Source organism: Cladophialophora yegresii, assembly GCF_000585515.1.
Source record: "Cladophialophora yegresii CBS 114405 chromosome Unknown aczIN-supercont1.2, whole genome shotgun sequence".
Classification (NCBI taxonomy): domain Eukaryota; kingdom Fungi; phylum Ascomycota; class Eurotiomycetes; order Chaetothyriales; family Herpotrichiellaceae; genus Cladophialophora; species Cladophialophora yegresii.
This window is the reverse complement of record NW_006913046.1, coordinates 749,989-769,921: the sequence shown is the minus strand read 5'-3', so window position 1 is coordinate 769,921 and position 19,933 is coordinate 749,989. Positions and strand designations below refer to the sequence as shown.

The 19,933-nt window shown below is 53.4% G+C and overlaps 8 protein-coding genes across 8 annotated transcripts; 2 read left to right on the top strand and 6 right to left on the bottom strand.

Moving 5' to 3' along the window:
- Window positions 1-649: 649 nt before the first annotated feature.
- A1O7_02194 (uncharacterized protein) lies at window positions 650-3,693 on the bottom strand (the record flags this gene model as incomplete). Its single annotated transcript, XM_007756228.1, has 2 exons — window positions 650-1,672; window positions 1,744-3,693. The coding sequence occupies 2 exons, from the start codon at window positions 3,691-3,693 to the stop codon at window positions 650-652; spliced, it is 2,973 nt and encodes a 990-aa protein (XP_007754418.1).
- A 744-nt stretch (window positions 3,694-4,437) lies between these two features.
- Window positions 4,438-5,381, bottom strand: A1O7_02193 (uncharacterized protein; the record flags this gene model as incomplete). Its single annotated transcript, XM_007756227.1, has 2 exons — window positions 4,438-4,857; window positions 4,911-5,381. The coding sequence occupies 2 exons, from the start codon at window positions 5,379-5,381 to the stop codon at window positions 4,438-4,440; spliced, it is 891 nt and encodes a 296-aa protein (XP_007754417.1).
- A 1,487-nt stretch (window positions 5,382-6,868) lies between these two features.
- A1O7_02192 (uncharacterized protein) lies at window positions 6,869-7,853 on the bottom strand (the record flags this gene model as incomplete). Its single annotated transcript, XM_007756226.1, has 3 exons — window positions 6,869-7,375; window positions 7,424-7,738; window positions 7,791-7,853. 3 exons carry the CDS (start codon window positions 7,851-7,853, stop codon window positions 6,869-6,871), a joined length of 885 nt encoding a protein of 294 aa, XP_007754416.1.
- A 332-nt stretch (window positions 7,854-8,185) lies between these two features.
- On the top strand, window positions 8,186-9,006 carry A1O7_02191 (uncharacterized protein; the record flags this gene model as incomplete). The annotated part of the gene is made up of 3 exons (XM_007756225.1): window positions 8,186-8,200; window positions 8,254-8,337; window positions 8,401-9,006. 3 exons carry the CDS (start codon window positions 8,186-8,188, stop codon window positions 9,004-9,006), a joined length of 705 nt encoding a protein of 234 aa, XP_007754415.1.
- A 1,420-nt stretch (window positions 9,007-10,426) lies between these two features.
- Window positions 10,427-11,442, top strand: A1O7_02190 (uncharacterized protein; the record flags this gene model as incomplete). Its single annotated transcript, XM_007756224.1, has 2 exons — window positions 10,427-10,777; window positions 10,831-11,442. The coding sequence occupies 2 exons, from the start codon at window positions 10,427-10,429 to the stop codon at window positions 11,440-11,442; spliced, it is 963 nt and encodes a 320-aa protein (XP_007754414.1).
- A 1,287-nt stretch (window positions 11,443-12,729) lies between these two features.
- A1O7_02189 (uncharacterized protein) lies at window positions 12,730-13,719 on the bottom strand (the record flags this gene model as incomplete). The annotated part of the gene is made up of 1 exon (XM_007756223.1): window positions 12,730-13,719. The coding sequence occupies one exon, from the start codon at window positions 13,717-13,719 to the stop codon at window positions 12,730-12,732; it is 990 nt and encodes a 329-aa protein (XP_007754413.1).
- A 558-nt stretch (window positions 13,720-14,277) lies between these two features.
- A1O7_02188 (hsp98-like protein) lies at window positions 14,278-17,067 on the bottom strand (the record flags this gene model as incomplete). Its single annotated transcript, XM_007756222.1, has 1 exon — window positions 14,278-17,067. The coding sequence occupies one exon, from the start codon at window positions 17,065-17,067 to the stop codon at window positions 14,278-14,280; it is 2,790 nt and encodes a 929-aa protein (XP_007754412.1).
- Window positions 17,068-17,670: 603 nt separating this feature from the next.
- On the bottom strand, window positions 17,671-19,134 carry A1O7_02187 (uncharacterized protein; the record flags this gene model as incomplete). Its single annotated transcript, XM_007756221.1, has 5 exons — window positions 17,671-17,820; window positions 17,871-18,728; window positions 18,798-18,912; window positions 18,961-19,025; window positions 19,075-19,134. 5 exons carry the CDS (start codon window positions 19,132-19,134, stop codon window positions 17,671-17,673), a joined length of 1,248 nt encoding a protein of 415 aa, XP_007754411.1.
- Between the last annotated feature and the right edge of the window lie 799 nt (window positions 19,135-19,933).

Genomic DNA, 19,933 nt, shown 5'->3' with positions numbered 1-19,933 from the left:
TGAAGGCATATTTTTTCCATGTGCTAGAGCTGGCGCAAACAAACAAAGAGCTCCAAGAATGGGCGGCAGGTTCAGATCCAAGCTTGGACCGTCGTCGTCACCGTCACCGTAGCTGTAGCTGACAGTTGTGCGCCCTGACCAGTGACCACCATGAAACTGTTGCTTGCCATATCGACATACATATCCTCTCCAAGCATTCGACTCGTCATTTCTCAGGTGTGGTCAATCTAACCTTCAGTTCAGACAGTTCTGCAGTGCCCCTGGGTGGTTAGGTGGTGGGGCGATTTGTGCTTCCCACGACTCCCCTAGTCTCCCACATCCTGGCCTGGATGGCCCGTGATGGTGGGCCAGGTCAGTTCAGTCAGATTCCCAACTGAACTGGAGATCTTGTACTCTCAACCCTGTGCCACAATGCTGTGTTCGGTACCAGTACGATGCTGTGCGACCTGCAAGGGGCGCTGGCCGCGCCTGCCCTGCTACGCCGGGGAAATTTGATGGCGTGCAGCATGTGTGGCGTATCCGGTTATTCTGAGTGCGCCTGAATTTCCACCTCCTTCAGCCCTCGCGCAGCCTTGTGCACCCTGCGTAAGCTGAAAGACTCCTGAGTTGGACTGAATGGGAGCCCTTAGGCTCGGAAAGGTAGCACCATTCACATGATGAAGGTGATCGGCTTCTTCGTCTGCACGGCCGAAAGAATGTAATCAAATAGTTCGTTGCTCTTTGCGGGCCAAGTCCAGCAGCTGACCGTGCTTGGGAGAACCAAGGTTTCGTGGTTTCTCTGGACACTTAGACAGGCAGCAGCTAATCGACCAACCCAGTTACCCCTAGCTCGTACCACCGCAGCTCCCAGTGGACGGTCAATGAGCTCCGCCCAGGTGTCGACACTGGTCAGATTTGTGCTCGCTTCGTCGAAAGGGTTATACAGCCCGCATTCTGCGGAACTATGCTTTGACCCCTTACTTTCGGTGCGGTAATGCTTGATTGAGGCCAGACTCTTCAGCACATCCAGGTCGGCGACCCACTCGGAGCGATCAAACACGGAAATAACTGCCTCTTGGAAATAGGCTTCAACATCCCGGAAACTTTTGTGTTCTGTAGCAAAGGGAATGGAATAATCTGTCAGGGAGAGGTGCATCGATGTGTGTTCGAAGCTGTCCTGGAAGTTGCCATCATACGGAGCATGGTTGATAACATTGAAAGATTCATGGCCGACGGTCTTCGAAAGCGGGTCTGGTGGCGGAATCAGAATGGCAAAGCCTGCTTTGCCAATATTTCCGTTGACTCGAGTGACCGTGGCTTGAGCGCTATCATCAGAAGGATCGCGGAGCAATGCAGCAGCAATAAACAAGGAATTGCCAATGGAAAGTGCCATTGCCTGGGCCAAATCGGTTGGTGAGAGGTCAATGCTCCCGGTCTCAAACCAGGTTATGCATGCAAACGCTTTCCTTCTCGATATTTCTGATGACATCCAGGTTCGATATGGGAGTATGCGGCCAGAACCCACCCAACGGCAAGTGTGTATCGTGTGCTGAGTGACATCCAGATTGACTCTTGCGCCAGGCATCTGGTCATAGATTGCCGATGCGATAGCTAGACATTGGATTGACCTCAGCTGTTTACCATCAAGGACCTCCCCTGTATCAATCAAGGAGCAGAGCTGGCTAGTGTCTACCTCATCGCGCTTTAGAAGTTCAACCAGGTCTTCAGGGGCAACAAAGGCATTGATGGTGGCCATTTTCGTACTGGTATATAATGCTGCTGAAGCAGAGTCGCCAAAAAAGGGTGAAAAATTGCTATTCCAGGGAGCTCTTCGACAATTGCAAAGTCGTCCTCTACCGTGTCGAGTGGTACATAGCGTTCCATGACTTCTAAAAACAAGGACATGAAGTCTTCAGAGTGTGCACTAGGGAGAAAGCTGCCATCGTGCTGCGACCATCTAGTGGGTGACGTGAAGTATCTTTTGTAGTCTTCCTCATCGCCTAGCTTGGAATTGCAGGTGAAAGGCTTTGGAGCACCAACCCAGGCTAGCGCAGAAGGGCAGCTGACTAGAGCCTTGCTGGTGTCAATCACTGAAAACTGTTCCGACATCAATGGCAGATGTCCCGGAGGGCCGCCAAGCCAGCGACAATGCTGTGCCTCTTCTCGTGTAGCCGGGTTGGTCTCTTCTTTGGCGGCGGCTTCAGATGCAATAGGGAATGCCGTTGCCAAAGACAGAGGATCCCCAGGCGATGATCGGTAGGCTATTATCATTTGTTGGTCGGAGCCCTTGCCAACAAGTCGGCTGGCGATCTTCCGCAGGAACTCGATCTTGAGCTCCACAGTCCCCAGGAGTTGAAAATAAATTTCCGTCTGCCAAAGAACGGAGAATGGATACGACGAGACACTTGACCTCGAGAGGAAGCGCTCGCACCTGCGGCTGCCAAAGGAGACCCTCTTCAACATCGTTTTGGCATCGTCTTTGCGGGCACTGAGCAACTCGTTGGCGGCTTGGGAGAGAAACTGCAACCAGTCAGGGCAGGGTCTGGTCGAGCCTTCTTGCTTGACGGCTTGTAATTTCACAAATTGAGACTCAAGGAGGGAGACCAATCTTGCAACAGTGAGAAACGTTCGCTCCTCGAAGGCGCGGTCCGGGAATAGGCAACCCAAGGCTATCAGTGCAAGATCTTTCATCGAGCCATAGCCATGGTTATCGCTGACTGCCTTAGTGATTGTGACGGCATTTCCATAATATCGCAGGTATGCCAAGGGTAACGACCAAAATATTCCTTCAGGTAGAGTTGGGGATGCGGACTTGACCCCGAGTGTGAGCAAGCCCCCGTCCGGAAGTAATGAATCCTTTTGTTCCACGACCTGATTCGAAGAACTTCCCAAGGCCAGTATATTGGGATAGAGGTGCCATGATGCTAGCCCCAATAAGATGGCGCCGCTTTGGACGTTTTGCGGTATGCCTTGGACAAGTCTGTTTACTACACCTAGTGCCTGCGCCCAAGCATCCAGAACACTGTCATACAGGTTCTTTTTGGTGTTGACCACGAGGCCAAACTCTTGGATGATCAGCATGAGTTGTTTCTGGCTGCGAAACTTGGCTGCATCGGCTACCTGCAGCCAGGAACGAGCACTGGCGTCCCAATCAGCAAGTTGAGCACGCGTCAAAGTAGCCTGGCTGGCCGCCAACGCCACTGGATCAGATGCTTCAGTTTGCAGAATCTTCCGGCGGGCCTCGACGAGCTCGTGCCAGATTGATGTTGCCTCCTGGTGGGACCACATCCTCGCCAACATGCAAGCCAGAAGATGAGCAAGTATGGCATCACGTCCTGAAGTTGCCGCAGCCCAGATCGAAGTGCCATCGGCACCAACGAAATCGGCAAATGCACCGTTGTCTCTCTTACTGCCAGAATTGGAGGTCGGACTTTCTGCTATCTCTGACACACGAGCTCCGTAGGCTTTGACGAGGTAGACGACTTCCGGTAGGGCTGAGCGGAACAAAGCACCAAGTTTCCTTGCGGTAACATGTTGCAGGCCGTTCTCTGCGACCTCGCGTCGGTCTTTTGAGAGGCAAGCGCCTAAGCCCCGATATTCGAGGGGCGGCTCGACTTTGACCAGTGAAAAATCAAAGTTGATGGTTGCCAGTCCGGCAAGGTTAGTCTCCTGCTTTCCGGAGACGAGTGCAGCTGAGATCGATGGGGTGTTCATGTTGGTCGTTGAGTATTGAATGTGTCTCGACCGGCAGCACTACGAGCGATGCAAGAATTCGAGAACGAGAAGTGTATCTGAGATGAAGGTGGGAGGAGAAGTGAACTGTCACACCGCATCGCACACCAATCGGGCGCAGGTCTCATGCACCTTTGCCCGTCCATCTCGTGTTGCTGGCGTGTGCGCTGCAAGGCGGCCGCAAGGCGGACTCTCCAGCTCTACGCCCAGCTCCGACGCAAGACCAGAACAGGCATGAAGTGATCGGTCCTCGATCCTGGCGAGTAAGCATGAAGAAGCCAAGACAAGAGAAATGAAGACGAAGTACTCCGCAAGATACTGAAGCCTTAATACAAAAGAGGCAGGTTAATCAACACTAGCAAGTGCGGGAAGTAGCGTTGTCGCCGATGACGCAACGTCGCCATAATGACATTTATTACCTAGGTATGTGGCTCCTTCCACACTGCTTCCACACTTCTTCCTCCCCACGTCAACTCTACAGTTGCGGAAAGCCCTGGAATTCCCTACTCTGTACTCCAGTACAAGCACCGCTTTGAAGTATTACCAGAGTCAGAATCCCAGATTGGGCCGCCGGTGGACTAAAGTCTAGGACCATCCAACCGGACATTGCTCTTACCACCAGACCATTATCTTTCCATAAGATACCTATCCTGTGAAGCGGAGGCTTTCTCGGTATAGCCAGACGGTGTATCGTGAACTCTGGATGGCCTGAACCTTAGCCCGCACCTAAGACATATCGATTGCCTTCTCGCCATGTACGGCGTATCTTTCATTCCTCTTCTTCGTCATGTTCCTCTCGACAATTAATCCCACCACTGCAACAGCACAGCTGACTACCTTCAATGCTAACAACGTAGCCACAAGCCCTTGGCCAACTTCACTCTCCTGACAGAGTCGGTTGAATCCGGCCGGGATAGGCACGCCATTTGGCACGTAGACCGGGATCTGTAGAGAATGGGCATCGGCCATGAATTGCGAGGCACCGTGTGAAAACTTGCACGTCCAGGACTGAATGGATTCTCGTGCATGGTGGGACTTGAATCCGGTCAGAAGGTTGGCAAAGGGTAGGGTGAAGACGGTGAGAATCAAGCCCGTAATGGAGGTACCCAAGAACAGAAAGTTGTAGAAGAGGGTTCGAGAATATGGCTGTTCAAAGCGTCAGCATTTCGCGGGTGCTTGAGACAAAGGATAAGCCGTACTGTCGGGATCAGCGACCAGACCAGATACACGATGCTGGTTGCCACAATAATACAAGCTGAGATCAAGACAGCCAGTGCCGGTCGCACATCCACATTTGATGGCCATAGTGGTGGTAGGTGGGAGTCGTCTCCCGGACGGGTCGAATTGTATCTGTGCAGAACATGAGCCTCGCAGCCCACAGCAGCGATAGCCGTAGCGATAGCCACGAGAGTCAACGAGAGGCGAATCCACCAGAGAGACCCAGCCTGGCGGAGATATGCAGATTCCTGAGCCGATGTTGCTGAATTGCGGGAATGCAGGGACGAGGTCATGAGAGGAGAAGGCTGAATAAGAAGAGCCGACGCATCGTAGGCCGGGGTGGGCGGTGGTGGTTCCAGTTTGGACGTGCTTGACTGTGATCTCGGAGGACTGCTGCTAAGACGATGGTCCTTCTCCGAGCCAGGCCGTGATGTAGAGAGACGATTCTCCATGATTCCAATGTCGCGGATTAGCAGGACATTAGCAGGACAAGCAGAAATGAAGACGGCCAATGGTGATAGTGGAAGGCGGCACCGGCACAGACAAACAGTAAATGAAAAAAAAAACGAATGCAATGGTAGAGGCCGTACAGATCACAGATGCGCCCCGGACGCGCTGTATGATATATTGTACAAATGAATCTGCGCGGCTCCCTGTGGTTCTTGCTTACCCGCCTCGATCGTGTGAGGCTCGACCATAGTAGAGCCTAAATCTATTCCGAGCTCAGGCTTGTCTCTGATTGAACTGTGTGGTCATCTGGCGGCGAATCATGGCGGTGCTTTCCTTGCCAGCAATATCCATTGAGCGCTTACACAGCTTACATCGTTTCATGAAACAGAAGCCAGGGCGAAGGGCGACCACGATGGGCCACGAAGGAGGTCAAGGCACGGATTAACAAGGGAAAAGACAAAGGCACGACTGGGGAACGGAAAGCAAATCGCAGAGCGCGTAAGAAAGGTGCGTCTTGGCATCGTGCTGACACTTCATTGGCCGTTAGATGAACGCGTGGCGCTATTGTATATTTAGGAAGGAGCGGCAACCCCTCATTGGCTAGTGGCGAGAGAGTGGTCAGTGCCATTGGTGGCAGGTTGAATCTCTCTGCCGATCTCTCGACAGCACACACAAACTGCATTAACCGTCCTCTCAACCGCGCGCCCGCTAGTGCAAGCGTTTCCATCGAGTGTCCATCATTGGCTGGTTGCCCACCAGACTTGGTGCGACTGCAGCGGCTGCCGTGGGGTGACAATGGCCATGAATGGCCTGTAATGGACTTAGCGTCTCGTTGGAAACACCCCTCTCTCATTGGCTCACTTCCTTCAGTTAACGTCCCACGCGTTGTGAAGTCGAGGTTCACCCCGTAGGTGCCCTGCGACCTCAATCATCGCAGAGCAGATAGATAGTGCGCTAGACCTTCACCTCTCTGTTCGCTGCCACACAGACTTCGAAGTCCGTGTTGATCTAGGCTCATCCTTCCCATCAAGCATTTCTCACGTGCTGCAACTCTCCCCACAAGCCATGCTCGAATGGGTTACACCACCGGCGGCCAAATGGACCCTGTTAATTACTCCTGGCCTGCCGAAAATCTTAAACCCACCCCAGTATCGGCCGTTTTGGCATTGTCTCCCTGCTTGACAACTCACTGCCGACGCGAAGGTGCCTTCTGGTTCCACCACCTGATTTCCACTTCATGCATAACATACTGATGTGTTGGTGGATGAAGTTGCCCGTTTCTTGCCCAAACGAGCAACTTGCACGCCGGTTTCGGTATATCGGAAGGATTCAAGGTCAACCAGCGCAATCTTATGCATGCTTGGTTTCCCACGAACCTTTTAGACCAATATGACCTGTCACATCCTCCCCGAAGGACGTTATACCTTCTGGTGATGCGGCTGAGGTTTCCAGACGTGATGAATGATGCACAGCGTGCTGACTTACAGTCTCAATCTGGGTCAAATATCGCAGCGACTTTTTCCAAAGCTTGAACCTCTTCCGACTCCACTCTTTTGCCAGACACTGCAGCTGACTGTTCTTGTACGTCTTCTCCGTTACGGCGGAGATGCGATTGTGTGCGTTGCTCAATATAACCTCTGCGCTCCTCTTTAAGTTCATCTTTGGCACTGTCAACATTGACGCTGGCATGTTTCAGGGCTGCAAGTTTCGGTCTCAACTCCTTAAGCAGTGTTTGGAGGGCGGGTAACTGGGAAATGGCGAAGTTCGTGTTCGTGGTGAGCGATCGAGCTTGAGTGCTGTTCGCGAGGAAGGAGAGGTTGTCGGGTGTAGCTTGCGTCTGACCAAGCAGACTGCGCAATTGCTGTATGATGGCCTGGTTGCGGTTGTACTCTTTCAGAAGGGCTCGCGAGGCATTTCTTCCAGCTGCCAGTTTGCCTCGCATCACTTGTACACTGTCGACCGTCGGGGCGTTCTGTGGCGGGGGGTAGGACAAGTTCTGTTCCGTCAGCTCGAACCCCGGCGCAGCTTGTGCTGGGCGGCTTACCTCGTAGTGACTCAGGCGCACCCAGTTGACCAATTCTGCCGGCACAGACATGATGTTCCTCAGAACGTATATCTCAAATTTGTCAAAGTTCTTATCCACGGTCGAGTACAACAGCGTTTCGAGTTTATGAAGCCCTTCCTCGATCTCTTGCTTTGCATCAGGAAATTCGACTTCCTCAACGCCATCTTCTCTCCTTTTCTTCACCGCCTGGAAGCCAAGTTCCTCAGGAGGTGTCGTCAAGAGTCCCGTCTCGAGGCTACCGAGAACCTGTAACACGAAGTTGTTGACTGAGTTGATGATGTCGTCGATCAGCGACTATCACGCGTCAATCACGCGTTCCTGACCCAGTCTCTTGCTGCTGACTTACCAACGGCGTGTACTGGAGATGCTCTGTTAGCAGCCATGTGGCTGCTTGCGACGAGTCTGCCATGTCTGGCGGCACGAAGAGGAAGGACAACAATCTCAACCACGTCAATGAACGCGCCTGCGGCTGTTGCTGGTCCTGCCCTGCCCCTCACGCCGTCACAGTGTTGACAGACGCCCCAAAATGGCCCTAGTCACGTGCTGTCGCTCGCTAGTGTCCCGGCGCTGGCCACGGATCTGCGCAGCGGTCAGTCACAAAAATCGACGGGAAACTGTGACGCTGCTTTTTTGGATGACCATCTCCACCCGCCCCCTCTCCCGCACACGATCCCTTTATCACCAGTCTGACCTCCAGACATTACAACCACCGAAACAAGACTGATTGTGCAAATTCCCAACATGGGCGGCCCAGGCGTAGGTGGTTGTTCTGCTTGCAGCATTATCCCCTCAGGCTAACTCAACATCAGTCTGGTGGCTACAAGAACAAGCCAGGTGACACCGAGACTCATTCAGCATGGGACATCATACCTCAGGACCCCGAAGGCACTCAGGTATGCGCTCTATGGTTTTCGCGACGCAACGCGCACCGTGAACCAACTGACTCTGCTGCGTAGAAACTCGCCCAGGTACGATGCAAGTACTGTGGCAGAGAAATGGCACAGCACACCTCCCGCCAGCGTGTCCACCTCCTTGGCTGCCAAAACTACCTGAACGCAATGAAAGAACAAGGCATCGAGACCTCCATCACTCGTCAAGCGGCTGATCCGCAAGCATTCTTCAGAAGCTCCGACTGGGCACAGAAGTCGGCGGAGGCGAAGGCGCCCAAGGTTCTGAAGATGGGAGATCACACTACAGCCGTGCGCATTCAAGCATTGGCGCTGGCCGAGGCCAGTATTTCCTATGAGAGAATCCAAGAGATCACTGGCATGGACCCCAAGGTTATGGCTGGACTTCGAAGACTCGCCCGCGAACGCGGCTACGACCCTAATATCTCCATGCAACTCAAGGAAGAGTATGTGCTGGATCCACCAAACACCTCCCGCCCTCGCGGCCGACCGAAGAAGAGGAAGCCAGAAGATGAAGTCGATCCCGCCCTCACCAACATGTCCGATGGCGCCCAGACTACACCACCGACCTTCAACACTCCCAATCGCGGCAACTTGCCTCCTGGTCAATGGGACTTCATGGCGCCCACTCCAACCGGCTACACAATGACTTAGGAGGATGTTGTGGCAGCCCAGCAGCAAAAGCGGCTTTGATGGTTCTGCAGACGTGACTGGCGATTATCGCCTAATACAACAGGTGTGACCGTAGCACGATGCCTTAATTTGGAGTTCGATATGGATGTCGTTGCAGCGCGGAGTTGGGATAGGCGGTCTCTCTGACGGTAATTAGCCATCAGAGACATGTATGACCACATGCTGTCATTTCTATGACGAAGCCACAGATCTGCTGGGGAGATGGGGGCATAATAGGCTTCCACGAGCAGCGGTAGCAAACTGTTACATGACCACGATATGCCACGCGTAATCACAATCACGTCTACAAGGAAGCAGCACCGACATCGTGGCTTTATTGTTGTCCAGACCACTGTGGACACTTTGAATCTTCAATGCTATTTCGGTAGGGATCAATCCGGCTTCAAACTCGCTTGGGCAATTACTCTGCAAGAGTGGCTGAGCTTACTGCTGTGCGGTGAATTTGTATGTATGAAACTCGGAAGGTGGACAGCCGAAGTTGTAACCCCAGATAAAGGCACAGGTGGAGATCCCGAAGACAAGCTTTCTCGGAGAATGCAGACCCTGATCGAGACCTCGAGGCTGGTGCTCGTGGGATCTCTTTACGACCGCGTGTCTGGGACTGGGACGTGGCTGATAGACGAGATGTGAGTGAGAGATGACCGAGGGCGCAAAGGGGAACGGCCTAAGGAAACGCCAAGGAACCAGTGACACCGTCCCCGAAGAGGAAAGGTCGGCGCCGCGTCCTGCAACAGGCGAAGTTTCAAGCTCGCCTCTCAGCGTCTCCTTCCCCTTCTTCAAACACTTTGCCAAACCACCCAGCGCCTCGGATTCTCCTGTCGCCTGTCACTCTGCGACACTTGAGGACCCCGTCCTGTCACCTCCGCTGCTGCTCTATTCCTAGCTATGGCCGTTTTGACGCCGACCGCAAAGTTTCCTTCGCTCGCTTGTCCTATCGTACCCCGCCCGCCCTTCTGCACCTGAGACGAGTCTGTAACAACTCGATCTCAATGTCTTCAACCTCCTCCAGGGGCGAGCTGGACAAGGTGACGAGACTCTGTGGGTGCCATCTCCCTGCCAATCGAGATCCATAATCTCAGTTTCCCAGCTAGCGGGATTTCGCTTGTTCCGAGCGCACAGCCGCCCGTTCCTGGCAGGCCTATACATATGTCAGTTGTGTTGCTGTTTCGAATCCGTTTCTCTCTTTCTCTTCATTCCATCCTTATACCAAAAAGTTGTGGTCGCGTACTCGGTAGTACCGGTCCTGTTCATTCCTTTTCTCTGCTGCTTGAAGCACTGCAGTTCGTTCCATTCTCGCCTTTGCGCCGGTCGCTCGTTGTCCTACAGCTCATCCTCACCGTCCATCTGCAATATCCAACACTACTGATATATTATCCTCACCATGTCTTTCAAGACTCTTCTCGTTTCGACACTGCTCGCGGCAGCTGCCGTCGCAACCGACCACGGCAGCGGTGACGGCGGATCATGGGGCGGCAACAGCGGCGGCGGTGGTGGTAGTTGGAGCAGTTGGCCAAGCGGTGGTGGTCAAGCACCTCCTGCTTTGGCGGCGCCTTCTTGCCCAGCTGGCTGCATGCCATTCCCCACCGGACCTGCCGCGCCAGCTGAGACCCAACCCGGCCAAATGATCGTGCAAGTCGTGTCCGTCTCAGACGCCAACGGCTCTCTGAAGTACTTCCCCGACAAGATCACGGCGCCAGTCGGCTCCATTGTGCAGTTCCAATACCACCCCAAGGTATGTTTGTGGGGATACCCTTTTGTAACTGAGCCGTGTTCTAACAGTCACAGAACCACACCATCACAGAATCGTCATTCGCAGAACCGTGCAAACCCATTGCCTCGAATCTGACCAGCACCACCCGCCCTGGTTTGAAATCCGGATTCGTCCCGGTCACTGGCCAGGAACCTTTCACTCCCGTCTACAACGTGCTCATCAACGACACCAAGCCCATCTGGATCTATTGCGGTCAAACCAACCACTGCCAAAGGGGCATGGCCATGGTTATCAACCAGAACGATTCGTCACCGAACACGATTGAGGCGTACATCTCCAAGGCTGCCCAACTACCAGTCGCCAGCACGCCGCCGCCGCCACCTTCGTCCGCCGCGCCGCCCGTGCAAGCGCCTCCTGCCTCATCAGCTGCTCCCCCGCCACCTCCGCCTCCACCTCCCGAGTCATCGCCAACCTTCGTGTTCGGCGGTGGTGCACCTCCTCCAGCCGAGACCGCTTCGTCAGTCGCCGCTCCTCCCCCTCCAGCTGTCGCGACTGTGACCCCTCCATCCAGCCCAGCGGTTGTGGCTCCTGCAACCTTCACCGGGGCGGCTGTGCCCGGCTATGTGCCTCAGTCATCGACGGGAGTGGCTGGTCTTGTTCTCGGTGCGCTTTTGGCTCTGTGGTAATGTCCTTTTGTGGAATGGTGGACCGTTTTGATACCCAGTTGTGGATGTCTTGCATGCAACATGAGAAGGCCGCGGCGGCTAATCTAAAAGCTCTCTCGCGAGTTTCGAGGTCGAGTCCAGTCATGCCAGTCATGATAGGAAGAGCCATGCCAAAGCGAGGATACATTGGAGCTTTGTCGGACAGTGGAGCTGCAAGTCCGGAGTTGTTGTGGACGGCCACGCCTTTTTTTTTCTGTACTTTTTATTCCTTCTCTTACCGGACCTCCCTTTGATACCACGCCATGCAAGGATGCCGCAGGCCAGTATAGAACAGAACATCAATGACCCGGGCATGACCCATGCATGACCTGAGGATGAAAATGAAGAAAACTCTTGGAATCAGCTAAGGGTGTCTCTGAGCTGTGATCTTTGCTTTACTCAAGCCGAGTACTCCGTGCCACGGTTGGCCCCCGAAGACGTCAATAAAAACACGCTGTAGTTCTCCAGTTGCTCTTCTTGGCCGATACAACTACCACATATGCATATGAGATGCGTCAAATCTTGAAGAGCGTCTATCAAACATGTTAGCAACCTCGTGGTCACGCAGAAAGGCCTGCCGCCGCTCATGGGTATCTCGCCTTGGCGAGCGCCGAGTTTCATTTGCCGACTTTTCGGAAAGACTGAGTAACAATCTGGAACTACAGAACTGGCAGCTCCACAATACAATACAATCAAAAGTGATAGAGTTGCCTCACCTCCGTACGTAGATCGTACCTAGGCAACTGGCAAATTCACATACAGTACCTAGGCGAGCCAAGCGTATTAGATTTTTCAAATCCGCCCCACGGAACACACTCTATGGAAAGGTGGTATGGACGCATGTATTGCGCCTAGGGAGGTCCCTGACCACCTCCTAAAGTACATGTTATATTTCATTCTCCGGAGAACCGTGCCAAAAGCACGGAATGTACGTACATAGTACTTGATCCGACCTGACTCGATTTCGGTCGTGTCTTCCCACTCCCCTAAAAGTGTCGTCCCGTAGAAGTACGCTATTGTAAAGTATAGTACTTCGTATGTTATCGCACATTCCGGGTCGTTCAGAGGGTGTTGCATCAGGTATGTCTGAGATGTGAGGCGTGAGGTTCCTATCCCATCATGATGCGTGCTCGCGCCATCACCTTGATCCCTCACCACGACAGAACCGACCCACTCATCACAACCAGCACAGCAATGGATCCAAGGCCGAGCACAAGCACAGAGGGCACGTAACCACCATGTACGAGGTACTGCAGGTCCCCTCAGAAATCAGAAATCCAGAACCAACTGACACCCGACCCTCTCCAGATCCTCCACCTCCAGCCATCCCGCGTCTCCGGCCCCGCCTCCGCCCTCCCTTCTGCGCTTGACAACCCTCTCCTTCTTCTCGTCTACGCACCGCCGGATCGCCTCCTTGACAAACACGCCGACGTACGTGCCCATGAGGGCCTTTGCGTCCTTGGAAAGCGTCGTCGTCGTCGTCGGGGATTCGAAATGGGCGTGCATGATCCGATGCACGAGCGGTAAGGGGATGGGGTATTCTTCGGTGTCCAACACTCCAGAGGATTTGGCGCCTTTGGAGCGGGTGTATTTGTCCGTGTGCGTGACTTCGGCGAGGATGAAGTCCGGTTCTGGGCTGGAGGAGAAGTCCAGGCCGGCGGGTGGAGAGGCGGTGTTGGCCTTGTCTTGCTCGTCTTTATCCTCACCTCTCCCTTCATCTTCACCTTCATCGCCGTCGAGGTCGGCCCTTTCCGAGCGGGACTCGTCTGTGGCGTTGTTCGTATCTGTGTCTGTCTCTGTGTCGGTATCCATATTCGCGGCAATGTCGTTCAGAACTGCGTCGGTCTCAATATCATCGTCGTCTTCCTCTTCCTCTTCTTCGGTGTGCCTTTTCCGTTTGCCACCGACGCGGCCATCATCATCATCATCGTCGCTGGCCCGGTCGACAAGTCCGCGCATCGTCGCACCCGCTCCACGCTGTTTCTGTTTTTGCCTCTTTCCTGTGTTGCGCTTGTCTTTCCCTTTCCCTTTCTCTTTCGCCGCGGGTATGGACGACTTCGCCTGAGGGTTTGATTTGCCCTTCTTCTGCACACCTGCAGCTGAGTCGGCGTTTATGTTTCCCTTCCCGTCCGATTTCCCCTTCGTGGCGACGCGGGTATTCATGGCCTTCTCTTTTGTGGATTTTGTGACTCTGGATATCCCCGGTCGCGGGAGCGAGAATGCAGGCTTTGATCGCTTGGATAGGGCGGTGGGTGCCATTGTTGTTTGGGGCGGTGTGGGTAAAATTCCCTGGCGCTTCGCAGTCTCTATTTCAGCAGGGTTGTCTGAGGTGTGGACCTGTCCCGGGGGGGAACCTTCGTAAATTGTGGCCTGTACTCCGTATGTGTCAATCATTTCGTCTGGTAGGTCATCAATGTCGTAAGAGAACCGATGTTACGCTTGACGCGCTCGGAAGCCGAACGCGGGGCAACGCGTAGTAACGCGTCCGAACAGCACGCGCTTCACGTGACATCTCGGCTCACTTGCCAACGGGCGAGTTGAGTTGATACTGGGTAAAGGCCACCATTATTACTGTATCTGCGTGGCACATGCAGGCACAGTCTCAAGATGCACATACTGCAAATTGTCAACCATTCGTTTTAGAATCCTATCTATCACAGGCCCTTGTGACTATCTCATAAGCTGCCCAGGTCATTGCTGAGCTCTCCCTTCTTCATAAAACACAACCGCCTAAACGCCTTCCGCTGTCGATGCAACCAATGTCATAATTTCATGATTCTTTCCCAAGCCATGCATCATCATACATCACCGAATCGTTTACTCGTAAAGATCCATGTTCCCATTGGGACCATCTTCAATCTCCAACATCGCATCATCCTCGTCAAACATATCTTCGTCATCTTCCATCTCACTATCAGTGTGATTTGGCAGGACCACAATCCGTCCGTCTTCCAGGATGACGTTCGCAGTCTCGCCGTCCTTGATAGCACCTCTCAGTATCAACACTGCCAGCCGGTTGAGGATCTCCTTCTCAATCAATCTCTGTAATGGACGTGCGCCGTAGGCAGGCGAATAGCCAGCAGCACCCAGGTAATCCTTGACCTCGTCGGTAGCGTTGATAAAGATCTTCTTGTCGTTACTCTCGAGCCGCTTCTGGATCTCGCTCAGCCTCAAGTCGACAATCTTCCGGATCTCTCTTCTAGTGAGCCGGTTGAAGATGACAATCGCGCTGATTCTGTTCAGGAACTCGGGTAGGAAGTAGTTGCGAAGCGCATTCATCACCAGCTCCTTGGTCGTGGGGTCAATCTTTCCGTCGGGTGCATTCTGGCGGGAGAGGTATTCGGCACCGAGGTTAGAGGTCATGACGACAATGCAGTTTCTGGCATCGATAATACGACCTTGTCCGTCGGTAATGCGCCCATCGTCCATGAGCTGGAGCAGGACGGTCAGAACTTCCTTGGCAGCCTTCTCGACCTCATCGAACAGCAAGATTGAGAAAGGTCGTCGTCGTAAGGCTTCCGTCAACTGACCGCCAGCGTCATGTCCAACATAGCCCGGAGGCGCGCCAATCATCCTCGACAACGAGTGTCGTTCTTGATACTCTGACATGTCGAACCGGATCATGGCCTTCGGGTCGTCGAACAGGAATTCCGCGAGTGCTTTGGTCAGCAACGTCTTACCAGTTCCGGAAGGACCACAGAACAAGAAGGATGGTGGCTGATTCGGGTTGCCAAGGCCAGAACGTTGCAATCTGATGGCGTTCGAAACAGCTTGGACAGCTTCTTTCTGTCCAACCACTGTGCGACCGAGCTGCTGTTCCATGTGGAGGATCTTTTCTTTCTCGGAGGCACGAAGTCTGGTGATTGGAATGCCGGTCATCTTGGACACGATTGCATTGATCTGTTCTGGGCCAACTGCATCAGTCGGTGAGACCTCGCCCATCGCACCAAGTCTGGTGTGCTGTTCAGCATCAGCTTGGGCTCTGGCATTCTCAAGTTCTTTGATCTTGTGGGCGACATCTGGAATGGCATAGTACGTCAGGTCGGAAGCGGTCTGCAGATCATTGGAACGTTCGGCTTCGTCCCGCTTGTTCTTGAGCTGTTCCAACTTGATCTTGTATTCTTGAATCTCGCGGGACCGATTCTTCTCGCGCTCATAGTGTTCTTTGAGTGGCTCGAGTTCTTCCTTGACGTTGGCTGCTTCGCGCTTAGCCTCTTCCAGACGCTCTTTGGATGACGGATCCGTCTCGCGTTGTAAGGCGTGGATTTCGATTTCGAGTTGTCGGAGCCGTCGCTCGAGATTGTCCAGAACTTCGGGTTGAGATTCGCGGATGACACGGACATCTGCTGCTGCTTCATCTATGAGGTCGACAGCTGAATCCGGCAGTCGCCGAGAGGTGATGTAACGAGCGGCCAAGGATGCAGCTGCAACAATGGCGCCATCGAGAATAGTCACACCATGGTGAACTTCGTACCTCTCCTTCAAGCCACGGAGTATCGAGATGGTCTCGGCCACGGAGGGTTCTTTGACTAAGACTTGCTGAAACCGTCGTTCGAAAGCAGCGTCTTTTTCGATGTATTTGCGGTATTCGGCCAAGGTGGTGGCGCCAATACAGTGGAGCTGGCCACGGGCGAGCATGGGCTTGAGGAGGTTTGCTGCGTCCATTCCGCCCTCACCACTAGCGCCAGCGCCCATCAGGAGATGGATCTCGTCGACAAAAAGGACGATCATCTCATTGGACGCCTCGATCTCCTTGAGCACACCCTTCATTCTCTCTTCAAATTCACCGCGATACTTGCTGCCAGCAACAAGAGACCCGACGTCGAGTGAGAGAAGTTTGCATGCGGCGAGGTTGGCAGGGACGTCGGCGTTTATGATGCGCTGTGCCAGCCCCTCGATGACGGTCGTCTTTCCCACACCGGGCTCACCAATGAGCACGGGGTTGTTCTTCGTTCTTCTGGACAAGATCCGGACCACTCTTCGAATCTCCTCCTCTCGTCCAATGACGGGATCGAGCTTTCCTTCCCGTGCTAACTGCGTCATGTCGATTGTGAACTTCTTGAGATTCTCATTCTCCTCCTCTGAGTCGGCCTGTTTGGAGTCTACTCTTTTCGTCCCCCGTATTTGCTGGATGGCGGCATCGATGAGTTTGTTGTTGGGAATGTTCGACTCGCGAAACGCCTCTTGAACCTTGGGGTCCTGTGCTAAGGCGCTGATCAGGTGGTCAATCGCGACATAGCTGTCTTTCTGGGTCTTTTGGAGTTCTTGGGCGGATCTAATGACCTTGGAAAGGGCCGGTGACATGGTGACATGCTCTGGCGGAGGATCTTGACTGGGTAACCGCACCAAAGCTTTCTTGAAGGCTCTGTCGAGTAACTGAACGTCGCCATGGGCTCGCTCTACCACCTGTCGGAACAGCGGTGCTGAGGCGTGAGCTTGCGAGGCATTGACTGAAGTCTGTTGGTCTTTTGACTCGTCCGGAGGAGGGTCAAATAAAGCGACTGCAAGATGAACTGGCAGAATCTGGGAATGGGCGTATTGCTCTGCCAGGTTTGCTGCGTCGCCAAGGGCCTTTGCGGCTCTATCTGTGAACTGAGGCGCTGCCATAGTTCGATAAGCTTTTGTCTATCTGGAACCGTGTGTGATTTCGTGTCTAGTGTTGGAAAACGCGAAAAGGAGGAAATGGTCGACAGCAAGGTGATTGTTATACTCGGGCACCCATCGCACCTGCGGCCAATGAGGCCTATGACATAGTGCTTTCCAGAACTGCCTAGAAATGCTTGGCGCCGTCACGAGACTTCGGGAACCCTCTGGACCAATCATGCGTCATCCAGCGGTTGCCGGCTGTTCCTTTCTGCATCAGTCGGTCTGTTGCGCATCAGACCACATTCTGTATCTCCATGAGTGTCGCTGTTGACGTACTGTGCATACTGTACTACATGTTGGCTGGTAAACGGTGTGCCGATACGATTCGATCCACGACAGATGTGCCACCTCCGTAGTGGCTGACCATTCACCAGACTGGACATGAACCGGGATTGACTTTTGAATTTACGCTACTCTGTACCAGCATGACTTGGAACTGGATACATTGTACATGGGATAGAGCAGGGTCATTCTCTCATTTGTCGTTTGCTGAAGCCAATGCTATGGAAAGTTACATTCTGGACGTCATTGAAGAGGAGCGACACCTTCGAGGCAGCCGAGAACTCAAGCTTTTGGCTTGAGGGCAAACTGCTTCAGGTACAGGAAGTCCGCCATGTTCTGGTCGACGGTCTTCCGGATCACCTCTGCTGCCTTTTCTCCGTATTTCTCCTTCCACTCAGCATTCCACTGCTCCTCGGATTTTGCTGCTTTCTTCTATGTGTTAGTCAGCACCGCCCCAAGGTTGAGCCATGGAGGCTACTCACGTGTTTTCTTGGCTTGAGGTCAGTAGAGTTGATGGCATCCTCGTGGAAGCCCTTCCACTTCTCGAACACCTCTTTAGCACGCGACTGAAGCTCTTCGTCGTCCCAGTTCAGCATGTCAGGATTGAAATCAAGACCCACACTTGCGCAGTAAGCTCGGAGGATACCCTCTGGGTCGTCCAGCAAATCATCAGCATCCACCAAGCAAACCTCAGGAATATTTGCATGGCCATTCTCCGTTGCTCCGTTTGCTGATCCATTTGCCAGAGCTGCACCTTTGTCCCGAACCAAGCCAGTCTCTCGTGCGTAATCGAAAAAGCGCCGGAGTTCATCATAGCCAGCCTCATCTGGGTAGAATTCGTGAAAGCCGGTCATTTCTTCAAGTGGAGGTATAGTGCATCGATAGTAAGATGGGATACTCGAGTGAGGGTCACGGATAAGGAAGGTGAAGTGGAACTTCTCAAGCAGGGCCCTGGGGACGATTGTCGGGTTTCCAGGTTCACCCTCTGTCGGGAAGGGGAAGGGAGCCTTTTTCCCGGTGCCATTCACGCCATTGGTGCCATTGGTATCATGGCTTCCGTTGATGCCACTTATACCATTAACATGGTCACCATTGATACCGTTTGTGCTGTTGACATGATAGTCTCCGTTGACACCATTAGCACCGTTGACATGATGGTCACCATTGACGCGGTTTATGCCGTTGGCGTGATGGCTACCATTTACCCCGTCAGCTATGTTAAAGGTTGCTTCGGTGCCAATGCCGCGCCTGTGAGGGTACAAGGAGGGCGCCAATTTGGGTGCTTGATGATTCGGAGGGACTAGGTAATGGAGGATGTCTTTGATAAACACGCGTTTGCCCTGTTCGAAGGTGAGCCAGGTCCTATCATAGAAACCTCAGTCACAATGCCATTTTAACGAGTATCTCACCTTAGCTTCTTCGTCTTCCAAACTATCGAAGATCGTTTTATAGGTCGAATCGCCGTACCCTGAGGCGATTCTGGTCTCTTCGTCATTTTCGTAGCGCACACTCATGCGCTCTGGACTAGGAGCCAGTCAGATATGACCGAGGTCTTGCTCTGAGAAAACTCACCCATAGTAAAATGCGTCACCAAACGGTTCGTGCACGGAGGTCAAATCTTCCCTGGTCATAAACACCTCGCCGCGGTCAGCCCGATGGTTCCAGGTTGCTTAGATGGTGTCTTACCCGTTCAAAAGCCGTGCTACAGGCTCTCGGGTGCGTGGCACAGAATATGGGTTTGGCCATGATGGCGCTTTCCTTTCAGTGAAAATGCTACAAGTCAACTGAGAGAGTCTGATGTCACTCCAAGATAAGAGACGTCAAGGCCAACAGACCGAGTCGATATAGCCCCTTTCGGTCGGCTAGAAAGATATTCCGGGTTCGTGGAGGCACCGGTGAAGAGGAGGTCAGGAATATCCTGATGGCTCCCGCAAAACACTTCTCAGCCATCGATCATACTTATACCTGCCTCAACGAAATCCTCGTAGCGGAACTCGGCCCACGGGACTCGGCCTGTTAGTATCAACAATACGTACGCAGTACTCGCCACAAGCAAGGCTTCGTTCGCTAGGATCCTATGGGGCATTTTGCGGAACGAATGGCAGAGGGCAGTGAAAAATTCGTCATTGCTCCATGTGCCAGTGAACGGGCACGACGGGCATCACTGAGCACCGCCAAGGGTTCGCGATTCGCTTGTGGTCCTCGGCCGGCCCCGCAGGCTGAAAGGAACGCACAGGGTCTGGGGAGTGGTGTGGTGGTGTTTGCACAACGGCAAGTCCACTTTTCCAGGAACATGTGGGTGGGAGAAGGTTCTTCAGTACTGTGTTACAAGTACGATGAGGCAAGGACAAGCAGCATCGAGTCAAGCCCGGAATGCTGGTCAAGGTGAATTGGAACGCCCTACAGTACCCTGCGAATCTCGAACCGCGATCGATCTCAACTCAGGTACCAAAATGCATGTGCTCTGGGGGATGCGCGGCAGCCACTGATGTAAGTGCTCGAGGTGCTGCACAACACTTCGGTGCCTCTCCGCCTGCTAATTCGG